General features: G+C 34.6%; 1 protein-coding gene across 2 annotated transcripts in view; it reads right to left on the bottom strand.

The window, feature by feature from the left end:
- KDM4C (lysine demethylase 4C) overlaps positions 1 to 14544 on the bottom strand; it is a 259796-nt gene that overhangs the window by 23335 nt on the left and 221917 nt on the right. For both annotated transcript variants that reach the window (XM_054284529.1, XM_054284538.1), the window contains 2 exons: positions 10494 to 10679; positions 2704 to 2874 (listed from right to left, as the gene is read on the bottom strand). In XM_054284529.1, coding sequence (XP_054140504.1) covers positions 2704 to 2874; positions 10494 to 10679 — 357 coding nt within the window. The remainder of the gene's footprint in view (positions 1 to 2703; positions 2875 to 10493; positions 10680 to 14544) is intronic.

The following is a 14544-nucleotide window of genomic DNA, read 5'->3' on the forward strand; positions in this document are numbered from 1 at the left end:
CAAAAAACAAAACAAATGAACAAACCAAACAAACAAACAAAAAATGAAGGAATTGTGCAATACTTTCCCCTAAATGATGAGACCAAAGAACTCATGATTATCCTGATGCATAATCTGTGAACTGACATCTGGCCTACTGGTCAGAACAGTAATGTTCTTGGTGCTGTGCTAGGGGCTGTTTGACAAGTTACAGAGCATTAATACTTCAAGTGGCAAGTGGCACACATAAATGCTGTCTGTTGGTATCAGTTACTCAGGGTTGCAGTATATGCACTCCGTAGTTGTGTCCATGCATCATTAAACTAACCACAAAAGTTGTCATCTCATGTCCTTTAAGATATCATGCACTGTCCCCCTTACTGAAGTCTTGCCATGAACTACAGGAGGGATTTGTCCTGCTGTTGCTTCCAGGAGTAGCCATATACTTCTTTACACCTCTAACACCTTCTGGGTTGAAGGAAAACAGGTTGGTGAGCATACTGGACAGCTAACTCATAGGTTTAAACCCTGTAATTGAGGAGTAATTAGTCTAAGAAATCAGATATAACACCCAAGAAATAAATAATGTTGAAATTAAAAAATCTAAATATGTGTCTACAGTTAAAACACTTAATAATTCCCACCTCACGTATTTAGTAAATGCTAACACAAACCAAGAGAAATACACATGAGAAGAGATCAGTGTACACCCTGATTTGGTTGTTATTGAATACAAAGAGAGTTTCATGAAGCTTCAAGACTGAACTTTTGCTGCTCCCTACCTTCCTTCTAAAAAATAAATCACTGTGTCCAAATATTGGAATTCTGGTTTATTGTGAGCTGAACTGAAATTATGTAGTGGATTCAGCACATCCTGGAAGAGCAAAAAGCTCCTGCTATCTTTGTGAGGTGGTTGAAAAGTGAAAACAGATTAGAAAAATAAGTTCTTCAACAGGCAGCAACATTTCTTTTACTCCAGATTTGATGAACAAGTCCTCCCAGCAGGACCAACACCTGATACGCACATTGTATAGATTAGTAAGTTTTAGTCTGAGAAGAAAAGAACCACTTTCTTCAGCAGTTCCAGTAACTGTTGCGGGTATATTGTCTAATGAAAATACAAGAACATTTCTCTAAGAAATGTGAAATTTGTTTGATGTTTCCATCAAACAATTATATGTTTTTCATCCACTATCTGTAAAGCACTGAGGCATATCCAGACCTGATTAAATTTATTCTTAGCTCCAGATCAGACTTCCCCACTAGGACAACAAGCATTTCTTCACCTTTGCCTTACCAGATCCTTGATGCAGCAGGCACTTACAAAAGGGGCTTCTAATAACAACATAGCCACATTTACTTAGTATCTTGATCATCCTAAATCAGAATGTCAAGATCATTGATCATTAACAGAGACTTTTGCAGTGTTTCACATTAAAGGAAAAATTTTCAAAGATGTGTAAGAGAGATTTTGTGACTGACTTCTATTCAGACCACTGGGACGAGAACAGCTCAATTTCCAAGCACTGATCTAAAATGCATCCTCTCAAACACCATATTTTAAAAAGATGCCAGACTTTTCAAAAACTAAGAAGCTTCCAAGAACAACAGTATCATTTCTACTGATATATGTCAGTTAATGCTCCTCTCAGGAAAATATTAGGTCTGCAAAAAGCAGAAGAGCTCAAAGACTTTCACAGGAGAAAAGTGTGGAGTCCTCCTAGGAGCTGTATGCCTTGAGCTGCAAAGCCAGCACTCTCTGGTGCTGCTCTGTAAGCCAGGCTCTTCTCCACAACATACTGAACAGGACTAAGTGAAAAGTGGTCTTGCAACAAACAGCACTTCTGCCTATCAGTGGTCCCTGGAGGCTTTTACTTCTGGAAGTTAGCAGGAAGTACTAGCTTAGCACATAAAAGACTCAAGAGCATCATGAAGGTAAATGAGGATTAGTGTCACATTATAAGAAAGATGTCAAAGGGCACTTGATGAACACCACAAAGCTTAACATCCAAAGTATTCATTGCAGACATGGAGGGAAACAGAATCTTTCTCTAACTGCAAATTTTGCTCATTTGTGCTATGTGCGCAATGTGGTTTTTAACAGCTACGAGAGCCATGGTAGTTCATGTAAGTGCATAAGGGAAATCAAAATCTCAGCTGCCTTTTGAAAATGTAATACACTATACTACACATAGATAAACTACTATCTTTTCCCTAATGATTTTTATCATTACTAATGTAATCTCACAAACTAAATATCAGGAAGTGTAAATAAGCTGTTAAAACAGAGTCTGAAGAACTGTTCTTCTGAAGCTGTTCTTTACAGCAGAAGTTTTCTATTCTGCAAGGAATTTTTACAGGTTATCTCTAAGTGACAGAGAAGGATATATGGAATTCCCTCTTTCATATTCTTAATTAAATACATATTTCTTATTTAATGAAAAGATTTTCTAAGATTATTCTTGATTCATTTGTTCAAATGGCAAAGACTAGAACAACCAAAGCTTGGAAGCCCATTAGAAAATAATAATTCTCAGCAGTTAAAGCAACAAACATGAACTAAATATTAAGATGTTATGTTCTCAAAGTCATAGGAATTAGTTCAAGAGATTCCAACTCTCTAACTTAAAAAAGAAAACCAATCAAATACCACAAAAACCCACCCCAAAACAAAAAAATCAAGAAAACAAACAAGAATGAATAGGAATCTGAGAAGGTACTTACTACAATGTCTTCAGGGAAAGTATCCAGACTGAAGGAGCCATCATCAAACATGACTTCATAGAAAATCTGAGATGTCACTCCTATGACTCTGCAACTATAGTACCGTGTATTTCTATGTTTCGTGATGACTGTCTGCCCAACTGTAATGGCTTTCCCACATACTTTAGCTCTCTTGAAAAAAAAAAGAATTTAAAAGAAAAATTAAATTTAAAATACCAGCTTATTCATAAAAAATTTATCAGAGTAAAAACAGGGTTGATAACTGCTGAGCACTCAAGATAAAAACTTCAAATTAAATTAATTTAATTCAATCATGTTAACATAATTTCTTTTACTTACAAAATTTCTCCACTTTGTTGGAAAACAAATGACATCTGAAGAATACTACATCAAAGCATATTTCCACAACTGATGCCTTAAAAATGTTCTGCATTCCATCAATATTATATAATTAGAAAAAAATTGCTAGTTTTGTTTGCAGGATAATTTGTAGAGTTTTTCTGAAGGCATAAGGTGTGATGAACCAAGAGTATGGTTGTGATTTTTTTAAAATTATGAGATTTTGAAGTACTGGATCCCTGTATGATTCCACATAATAGAATGAAATTTTGCCCAGTGAGATGTAATAACTAAATGCATATCCAGCTCTTGCCAGAGCTGTCTACAGCAGTGTATGTGAGGAACTTCCTAATCCACATTGTGCAGAGCTTTTGCTGTAAAGCTTCAAACAGCACTGATCATTCTTCATCAGTTATTTGCATAGTATATCAGTAACAATTTTTTTTCATTTTTCACTTACAATTCTCCAGTGCTAATTATATAAATCAGAAGAGTAGCAGGGTTTTTAAATGATGCAAACATTCTACATCAATAACTAATTGATGGATGCTATAACTATAAAAACAATGGAACTTTGTAGGAAGGCAATCACTTAGAAGCTCACCCATACAGTCAACTGTTACATCTCAGCTCCCAACTACTGTATCCCTATGAACCTTCCACTTTAAAAGCAACCTTCTTTACCAGGAAATATAAAATCAGTATCTTTTCATCCAAGTCACACAGAAGGCACTTCTTTCTTATAAGCTTAACTACTCAGTATCTCACAAAGGTCCACTGTTTTTATGCAAAGGGGAGCTACTGTGAGTTTGGCTACACCTAAAGAGTTGAAGATTTCTAATTATGTAAGATGCATGTACACTGGAATACCTATATTTTATTAGAAATGTTTATATAAACTGTAAAAGAATACTTTTGTACACAGTCCACACTAAAGTAATTATCAAATTTCCTAGCACTGCTTTTGAAACCTTCAAAGGCAGTAAATTTTTCAGTCAATACAATAGTCTTAAAACTGCCTTATTAAAATCTGGAAAATCTAAACCTGTAGGATTTTTATTAGTAGAATTGAAGAGAATAAAGAACAGCATTGCTGTATTCATATTTCTAGAGTCCCATACTGTTGCTATTAGATTTCTAGAGTCCCATACTTTCACTCAGTGTTTTCTTATGACTGCAGATCTTCACAGCACAGACTCCTTCTTCTGCACATGACTCCTTCTTAGTCAGGGCTCCTTCAAGGCTCTCCCTGACTGGCCAACCCACTTCCTTTTATCCCAGTTATCTTCACTAGCCACAGCTGCAGCCCAATGAAGGACATCACAGCTGCAGCACATCAAGAACAACTGGGAACTGCTGAGGCAAGGCCTATATACAGATATTCAAGTACAATACTGATATTTTACTAGGACTCAAAGGCCACCTCTACTATACAGCATCAGTTCCTTTAGGTAGATTTCGAGTATTAGCAGTAAAGTGAATGCTTTGGAGTAAGAGGACAAACCCACCCTAAACTCAAAGACTTCTGGTTTTGCGCTGACTTCTTGTCACTATTGGGCTTCCTTCTTGGATCTATTTATGGGATTTATAATTTTTAAACCTCTCCGCTCCTGAAAACTAAGGGCATAGCAAGTACAAGTATTCTGTGCCATTTCTGTAAGCTGAACATCATTACAAAGACAAGTACACCTCAGGAGCAGAATAAGAAAGGATCTAACTGGGACATTAGGAACAGGATTAGGAGTTTTAAATGGAATTGATTTAGAAATACTGATGAACAAGCTGGCCACTGCAGCAGATGGCTTAGCAAAATTGAAACAGCCTTTACAGTCATCTCTATTGGCAACAGGAACTAGCCAGTGGTAGCTTTCAAAAGTACCGCCAAAGTGGGAAAAGGCCGGGGACCAAGACCACAAGTTAGTAGAAGCACTTAGTACAGTTCAAGATAATGTATCTTTAGCTTTCAGTTGTATACAAGCACAGTTATGGATGCAGGATGCAGGCAACAGCAGCTCTGATCATACGGGAAGGGGGTGATACTATTAATACTAAAGATGTGTGTCTTGACACGGAACAGAGTATTTGCCACTTCAAGATTCATCCAGCCACTAATCAGAAAACTGTGCTCGTATATACTGGTAAAGGATGTGTGTGCTTGAGAACTGTTAGCGCTGTTGTAAAAATTGGTAACAATGATGCTATTTTGCCTAGTAGAAATCACTGTAATTTTTGTATTAGTAATTTTGTTAAGATTATCGGGTGTGATTTTTTGTACTCAGCCCCAGTGACATCCCAACAACTGATTAAAACCAATTACACAATGTATCACAGACTATCATCTACTTCTATTGAAATGGACCTCACACTGGTAAAACAACTACCTATTAGAGATCATGAAGAAAATCCAAAAAAGCAGACAGAAAACCTTAATTACTATCCAACCTGATACATAAAAAATAACCAGAATTCTGCAAAAAAATAAAACAAAATGCAGATCATCACTGGTGGGATATAATCTCTGGGTGGTCACCAACTGCAAATGGGATCTTTAATAAATTGTGTCACCCCATTGCAGTTTTGTTAATATTAGCTGGAGTAAGTTTAGGGTTATCCTATATAGTATATATATATATACATATATATGTATATACACACACACACACTATTCCATCTGTGCGTCAGGGCTCTGCCTGTCACAGACATTTGTAGGATTTAGTTGAGGTCACCTTAGATAGTAAAACTCAATGATGTTCTTAAAGCATTTCCAAGTGCACCTAGAAAGAATGTTCTCAGCATACCCACAAATTACTAAACCATTGTATGTATAATAAAATTGTTTCTTCCTCAATTTAACTGTCTATAGATAGACTAAGTATAAAAATTAACAACATAAATAGCAATTGACTGATATTATCATAGAAGTAATAAAATATCCATAAGCATGTTTTATCCAATCTTGAAACATATGTAAACATACATGTTCATTTATATTTCAATTTTTTATTTTATTATATTTGGCTTTTGGTGGGGGCAGAGGTAAGTCAGATGTAAACTAGAGACTATTAATTTATTTATTTCTATGAGATAATAGAAAAAGTATTCTACTACAGAAACCCAAAGAGACATTGCTCTATTAAAAGGTTTAAATCTTCTCCAAAACAACATGTAACTCTTCAGAGAAGATGGAGGGCAAATTACAATATTTTAAGAGACAATGCAGATTGATATAATGATAAAATTTTCAGAGAAGGAATGCCATTTCTCATTAGAAAAAATAATAAAACCCAAAAATGCATTCTAGCTCAAGGAGATTATTTTTTAGTATGTTATCTTCATAGGATTCTTAATTTATTTCCCAGAAAAACATATTCACAAGTACAATCTGTAATTGATTGCATGTCCCAGAAAACATTTCCTGACAGAAAATCTTAACAGTTTATTGACGTTAAGAATGCAATTTTTTGATCAGAAAGGACAGCTGTTATATAAGGGAGTCTATCAGATTAAAGAAACAGCTGTGGTAGTTATCAGATTATTGAGAAAGCTGTAGTTTAAAAGCATGATTTTCTTTAATGGTACCAAAGCCAAGAATAAACTAAGGTAGTGGCAGAAATACAGAAAACAACCAGATACAAAGAAAGATAATCTCCCCTTCTGTGTGCAGACTTCAAAATTTAAAAAGGAAAATTACTTTCTCCTTCATTTTCTATATGGCAGGGAACAAAAGCCTTAAATACATAAATTATGTCAATGTGAATTCATAATAACATCATGAAGTACATATCTGATGTACATCTAAATACCTAGAAACTTCCTCAGGCTACAGTTTTTAATGGAGGATCCTAGAAGATCTGAGACTTATTCCATATCAGAACCTAAATCCAATGTCTCGTTTACTCCTTGGAATTCCAATTTCAGCATAGAAATTATTCATGACATTTCAAAAATAATCCAGCTCATGATTTTTGAATAACATGTCCTTTTGAAGGCATGGCTTAGTCTTTCTGAGATGTTTAGGGGCTGACAGTAGTTAGCAGACAGTGACAAACAATGACACTCCATCACTAAGTTATTCAACAGAAAAAGGATCTACAGCTTCCACTGGACAGCATCCCTTCATTCCCTATTTGCTACAGAGGTTAACAACTGGTAGACAATAGTAGAAGATAATTTTAAGTAGCTCCAAAACCAGCAACAGCAGGTATTTGCAGCTCCTGTCTTTGCCTCTTCTAAAGATCGTTATTCTTGAAAATGTTACTGGGGCTGTCTAGATAGCCCCTTTTGTTCACAATTTCCAAAGGAAATAGCTGGAAGTATAGGTGTGTCTCCAGCTGGCTTCCTCTGATCTGCAGGGCTTATATGGATCTTTTGGGGTTGGGTTTATTTTTTTTTCAGTTAGAACAGTTCCATTCAACTCCTTTTTCTCACACTCTTGTGTATGAATGAGTTCTTTTAATCAAAACAAATCCATCTGCAGCACCTATTCTCAACTGTACTTCCACATGTTCTTGCAGTTTTGATGACAGAAATGTGTGAGGGATATGCTTCTTGCTCAGAAACAAGCACAGTCAAGAAGAAAAAAAGGAAAAAAAAAATCTAAACCACAACCTGTAAGTACCAAATCACAGAGCCTTCCTTGCATATTGACAGTCCAATTTACACAAAAAATAACATAGGCAATGACAGCAAACACCCAAAACACTTCATATAGAAAAAACTGTTCTGCTAGCAAATTTTTGTGTTATTTCTAAAGCTATACCTTCAGCAAATATAAGAGGTAGGCTTAGTTTTGAGTCTACGAACATGGGAAAATACTTTTGAAAAGTCATACAAATATTTAAAAACTCCAGTTCTTATTTACTCCATTTGGTAGCATCAGATTAATTCAAGGATTATTATTTTCCCTTTTGATTTTCTCTTTGAGGATTTTTCTTCAGAAGACCCGACCAGTGTTTTCAATGACTGACAACAAAAAGGCACTCTAAAATACTGAAGACAATACAAAACCTGATCCCCAGTGAAAAAGGCTTATGAATGTATGTTGAAAAATTTTGCTTGAGTTCACAGGCATAAATAAGTTGGATGCATATTCTACATCCTCACTACAATAAGCCTTTGCTTGGGGTGAAGAGATCTGCTAATAATAGTAATAAAACACATTTATCTGTTTAGGTAGGCCTTTTTTGTTGAAAACCCTCATTGATTCACATATTAAAATACCACTATAGGTATATGCCACAATTTTTCCTAGTGCCCAAAAGTCATACTTTGATTGTTGAGTTTTTGTGTTTTGTTTTTTTTTATTTTAAGCTTGAAGAAAGCAGAAAACACCAAGTTAGTACAAAGGTAGTCACTGAGCATTTAGATACAATATTTTGAGTCTATATTAATAAAAAATCAGACAACTTAATTTTTTTTCTTGACATAGGAGAAATAATAGTGTCCTTGCTTTAGGAACAATGCTCTCTGCTAAATACCAGAAGAGATTTTTTTTTTTTCCTACTGACAAGATAATCTATTTGACTCCTGTAAAAATTTGCTAAGTGAGTATAATATTTCAGTCTGCATGATTTCCTGTTCTGCTTCTAAGCAAGGAAACTGAAACAACAGGCAAAAAAGAAGTTGATTAGAAGTAAGATACATTGCTATGCCTAATGGTGAAGAGCAATGTTATTTCTGCATGAAGGAACAGCTAAAAGCTAAGAAAAGCATACCAAGAGAACCAATGGTGAGAAAACTTCTGAAGGCTTAAAGATGCGATTAGATTAATTATCCAAAAGACAGAGTGTAAACCCAAGCATTTAAAAACATATGGCAATCTTGTTTGTCTGAGGAGTAAGATAAGAATTTTACAGAAAAACATTCTTTAACAAAATATCTGCTCTTTCCAAATTTTGGCCCAATTGAAAACACAAAAGCATAACTTCTATTTCTCTTCTGCGAACCTGCTTTTAGCTGAGCCAGTGGGGGAAAAAATGGGTAATAACAGTGAATCTTTTCAAAAAAGTTAGCGCTGAGTTTCATGAAAAGATGTAATAGTCTCATTCCAAAACACTTTCTATGTCCTTCACACAATCCCTTAAACACAAAATCCTGGTTTTTTCCATAGTTGATGGGATTTCTTTTCATCTAAACTACCTAATATAGGTCAAGAAAATCACTAAGAAAGCATGGAATTTAAGGGACTGATGCAAGTCTCACTACCTAGATTACAAAGACTTGTGTCAAAAAGATAATAGAAAACATTTGGGAAATGTTGGCACTATTTTTATTGGCCATGAATTTAATCTAGTAATTTTCAACCTTTTTTTTTTTTTTCCCCAAAAACCCCAAGTACAGAATCTTAAATTGCCTGTACAGATAGAAGTTTGTTTGTTTTTCAAAACAAAATAATTTTCTTGGGAAATGTTTGCGAGAAATTAAAATCACATTAAGTGTGCTGGTTTAATGTGTTCATTTTGGAAAACAAAAGTATTATAAAAAATAACAATTCTATGGAAATTTTAAACAGGGATGAATAATATGTCTCCCTTTAAAAAATGTCACCTGCAACTTGAATACTCAGGACGGGTTACTCCAGTTGGGAGGCATTATAATTTAGTACACTTGGAAGAAATCCTACCCTTCAGTAGTCTTATTAAGTCTTGTCATTAAGACCAATGATTCACTGACAAGTTCTTGAGAGATCAACATCTATGATACAGACATTACCTGGGTTTATGCCTTTCATTTCTAATGCATAAAGGAGAAAAAAAAATTGCAACTTGACTAACTTTCCAAGATTTTTCGTTAGTAAGCCTAAGTTAAATCCTTCTGGTTTGCTAGGAAGCAAAATACAGCTTTAAAAGCCCAAGATGAATAGTGTAAGTTCTCTCTTAACTGAGATCCTAACCATTTATTCAAGTAAAAGACACTAAACTAATTATTGATTGTGTCTCATCTAAAATTAAAGGCTCTTCCTCAGCACATAATAGAAATAAAAAGGCAGTCATAACATGAATTTTCATGGCGTGCCAGTGTTACTTTGCCAGATGACAGAATAATTATAATTGAATATTTTCAAGAGACTCTTTGGCTGCAGAACAAAGATTTTATATATACACCACATCCATTATCTCACAGGATCTATGAGTATTTGTAAGATATTGTGATCTGGGTATTTATAATACACTTCCAGTTAACAAAACAGAGAACTCAGAGATTTGTTCTGGCTGTCAAATATACTCAACAAGGACTTTAAATTAAAAAACATGTTAGGCATATCAGGTATAACTTCTCCCAGGTAACAGCATAATGAATATCCTTCAAGCTGTAAAAGACTGCTATGCATGAAAGTATGATAGATAGAATTATGATAATACTTAGTGTGGATTCTCTCCTTCATTTTCTCTGGAAACGTACTTTAATTCAGCAATTCCATTTTTTAACAAATATGAAAATGTATTTCTTACCACATTTTGGTTGATCTTGTGCCTGAAACATGTGATGTAGACAACATATGGCCAGTCATCAGGCTCCATCAGCACTCCTGCAGCATGGGCACAGGTAACATGGAAGGATGCTGGGCAGCGTCCATATGAACACTGAATGCAGGCACCAGAGATTTTCTTAACTCTGTGCCTGCAGAAGATACATTTCTGTAGGAGCAAAATACACAGAATATTTTCCGTATTACTCCAACTTCAATGACTCCTGCAAGTAACTCAAAGACCAAAAAATTATTTGTGATCAAATGAATACATTTTTTATCTTGCAATATACACAGTGAAAGGAACAGCAGTTACTAATTACAAGGCAACTTAGTAATATAATTAATACATGGCATTTTTGCCTTTTTATCTAAATGTGTTCCAATGCTACAGCAAGAAAACACAGAGCTAGATAGACAGATAGATGTTTAAAAGTTTAATTTTAAATTCCATACTCTGAAAATTAACCTATTCCTCCTAAAATTCATAAATCCAAAACCTTTTACATTATCTGAATAAAAACAACAACAAGACTCAAAAATAAAGAGAATAGGTGCAACTGAAATGTCAGGCTAAACAGGACTTCCACATATCATTTGACTTAGCTCCCTACTATAAAGCTAGACTAAATATATATGTCTTTGTAAAATGGCTAATCTAACACATTCAGGAAACAGTTTCTACAACATCCTCAGATAGCCTGTAACAGAGGATAAATCGCCTCTAAGTTAGAGACATTTTATTTCAAGCCTTTGAATAATTCTACAGCTGAAGGTTGTTCCTAAGACCATTTTTATTTTTTATCCTGGTTTTCATTGGTTGAGTATTTAACATAATGTCAATACAGTAGGCTGTATTTCCTCATGCCATATATTCAAACATCATGTCAACAGCCTTACTGGTATCAAAACACACTGGGTTTTTTTTCCCTTTTGCCAAAAAGAAGACCACATCAAAACAATGTCACTCTTTTGTAAGTGGCACAGGTAATGAGCCAACAGGAAAAGAAGACAAAGGGATATAAGCTACATAAACTAAGTCTGACTAGTACGTTCTAATATACTAAAAAAGGCAGTAGAAGATGAACTGTACCTTGCCACTATGAGGCATTAGCAAGCATACTAGACAGAATATTACTTCAGTAACTTCTATGGACAACTGTTTTATATCACATATGAGAATTATCCTCTGATATCTCTCATCGTGGCTAACAAAAATACAAATGCTATTGATGTTCATGAAATTATCTCAGCTATTATAAACACATTTTATGCAATGACACAAACCAATAAATTCAATAAAACATACTCAGAATATTGCTTAATTCCATTTCTTCTAAATTTGCTGCCCACCAAATTGCTAAAATCACTCATCTGCTTATGCCGAGAACATAAGTAAAAATAATTTTGGGGTGGTTTTGCTGCATGATTAGTAATTCAAAGTGTTTACTGTTAAGTCACATCTAATTCTTATTCAGAGGTAACCAAAGAACTTTATTCTCCATTGTTTCTTGATTTTCATATTCTGCATAAAACCATAAGAAATTTTATTGTATAATTCAGCACTTAAATAGTTTCAATGGCTTCTGGCATGCAGTTTGTGACAGAAATAATACTTTTGGTAAGGGCTAGCCCTGTCAAGCTCACTGGTTCTAGTTCCTGTATTACTCTGAATGTGAACTCTTCAAGTTCTGCCCTCATGTTCACCCTTTGAAAGTGAACTGCCTGCATGGCTTTGCACAAGCAGAAATGAAGAGTAGTGCCTCTGAAATTAGGGAAAAATTTTAGCTATCGCCCACTAAAAGGACCTGAATTCAGCTCTACTGTAGCACCATTGGGTTTAAAGACTAGTAAGCAGTAAAGACGATTTGCCTTAAAAGAAACATTTCAGAAATTTCGCTCATGGGCTGATATCCTGTTGTGTGTTTGTATTCATGTGCAAAAGGGGATAATTTTCAGGTAGGTGGAGTAACTGTTTTCCAAGGGAGCTTAGAGATTTCTTTTATATATACGTATTCAGAACCTACTAAGTGGAAATTCCAGATAGAAAATGCAACTGAAATCTAGTATGTGTAATACCTAGATACTGAGTTCATATAAATAACAGAGGTCCTCTTGAATGCTTTTTCATACAGATATACACAAAGTCAACAATCAGATTAATGAAAGAAGAAAGACTAAAGCACTTATGAATATTAAAAAACCCCCAAACAAAGAAAAAAACAACCAACCACAACCCCAAACAATCACACAACCAAGCAAAAAAACCCCAAAACCAAGACCGCACACAAAAAAGTTCCACATGTGTTCTGAAATAAACACCCTGAAAATGTAGTTCAAACAAAATGCAGAGAATGAGAAAAAGGAATAAAGTACATCTCAGCTAGTGTTAACCAAAGAAACTGTAACAGTAGAGCAGGAAATGCTGGTCCCCTTAAAGTACCGGCTGCACGTGCACAAGGGAGCAAACGTTAAAATGTGGTTGTAAGTTTCTCCTGTATCTTACTAAAGTGTTATAAAACCTCGGGAAATGCAAAAATCCAAAACTACACTACGTGAGTAAAGCTTTAGAACAAAGATGAACATACAACTCCACATACATACAACTGCTCTTCTAAATTAATATTTTAAAGTTTATTACTTTCCAGAAGAAGAAAAGGTGAAAAAATAAGAGCAATATTACACAAGACAGCAAGAAATGCTGAAAGGGAAGCTGGAAATGTAGTCAGGAAAACTGACATCCATGCAACAAACTAAATGACATAGCCATAGCCAATCCTCAGAAATTAAAACTTCATCCCTCCCTTAAGAGAACCTAATGAAAACATGTCTAATGAACTGGCATAGTATGAGAAAACATTTCTCACAATGCTTTTCAGAGTTTCAGCTTGAAAATACTGAAATTAGTTATTAAAATACAAAGTAATTATTAAAAAACAAGCTGTCCAATTACTATTGACTGTATTCTTATTTCAGTTATGTTGGTGTAATTTTGATGAAGAGTAAAGTTGCTTCAAATCAACTCTTATATAAAAGGAACACTGCTTGGTCATAAGTATTTCTGTGAATGCAGACCAAAGTTTGCATGATGAAAGTGAAAGAAATCCCATTTTAACATGCAATAAATCTATCTCACTGCCAAATACAAGGAAGGTAATTGTTATATCATTTAACTCCAAACCCACATTAATCTTTTGTGCTACACTCATACACTCTTCAGATATCAAATGGATTAAATCATGGATATGAACAGGTGGAAAAATGTTACTGTACTTGTAGGAAAATAAAAAAATACCTCCCTGTGCTTAAAGAATACCAGAAGAACTAAGAAAACCATTCTTCTTTCAAGAACGCAGGAAAGTAATCAAGATTTGCAAATAAAGAAATATGTTTCTTATTTTATGTAAGATGCTGTGTTCTTTGTACAAGCATGACACTGAGCATGACACAGATGTATCTCAGCTTTACGATGACTCTCAAACTGAGCCACGAATTTTTAAAAGTACACACAAAAGTCCAGTGTTCAAGCAAAACTACAGCTTGCTTAACTTTATTAAGACAACATGGCCCCCCATCCAGATGTAAGAGAAAAAAACCCTTCATATCTGAAACTATACATTGAATACTCAATCCACATTAATTGATAAATAAAATCAAAACACATAAATCAAAAGTAGAGTAAGCTATAAAAAAATCTGGTTTGCATAGACTTTTGGAATATCAGCTGAACTACATACCAAATTATTTATTAGCTATAAGTAGTAAACTGTACAAAAATGTACAAAAAAGAATTAAAACAATCCCATCAAAAGTCACCAAAGGAAAGGCATCAGAATCACAAGAGAAGAAAGGGAACTACTGGCTGTGAAGACTGAGGTTTCACTCTCCCCCCAACTCTTCCCTAAATTCTGACTTTCATAAGTTTGTAAAATGAAGGAATCATATAGAATAGAACCAATCCCAAACTATTCCTGCAAATCAAAAACTCTAAACACTTCTCTCTCAGGGCTAACCTTGTATTTAAGAATGTAAGT

The sequence above is a fragment of the Melozone crissalis genome, unplaced genomic scaffold (assembly GCF_028551555.1).
Source record: "Melozone crissalis strain CALT ecotype California unplaced genomic scaffold, PUWL_Pcris_2 ptg000005l_1, whole genome shotgun sequence".
Taxonomy (NCBI): Eukaryota; Metazoa; Chordata; class Aves; order Passeriformes; family Passerellidae; genus Melozone; species Melozone crissalis.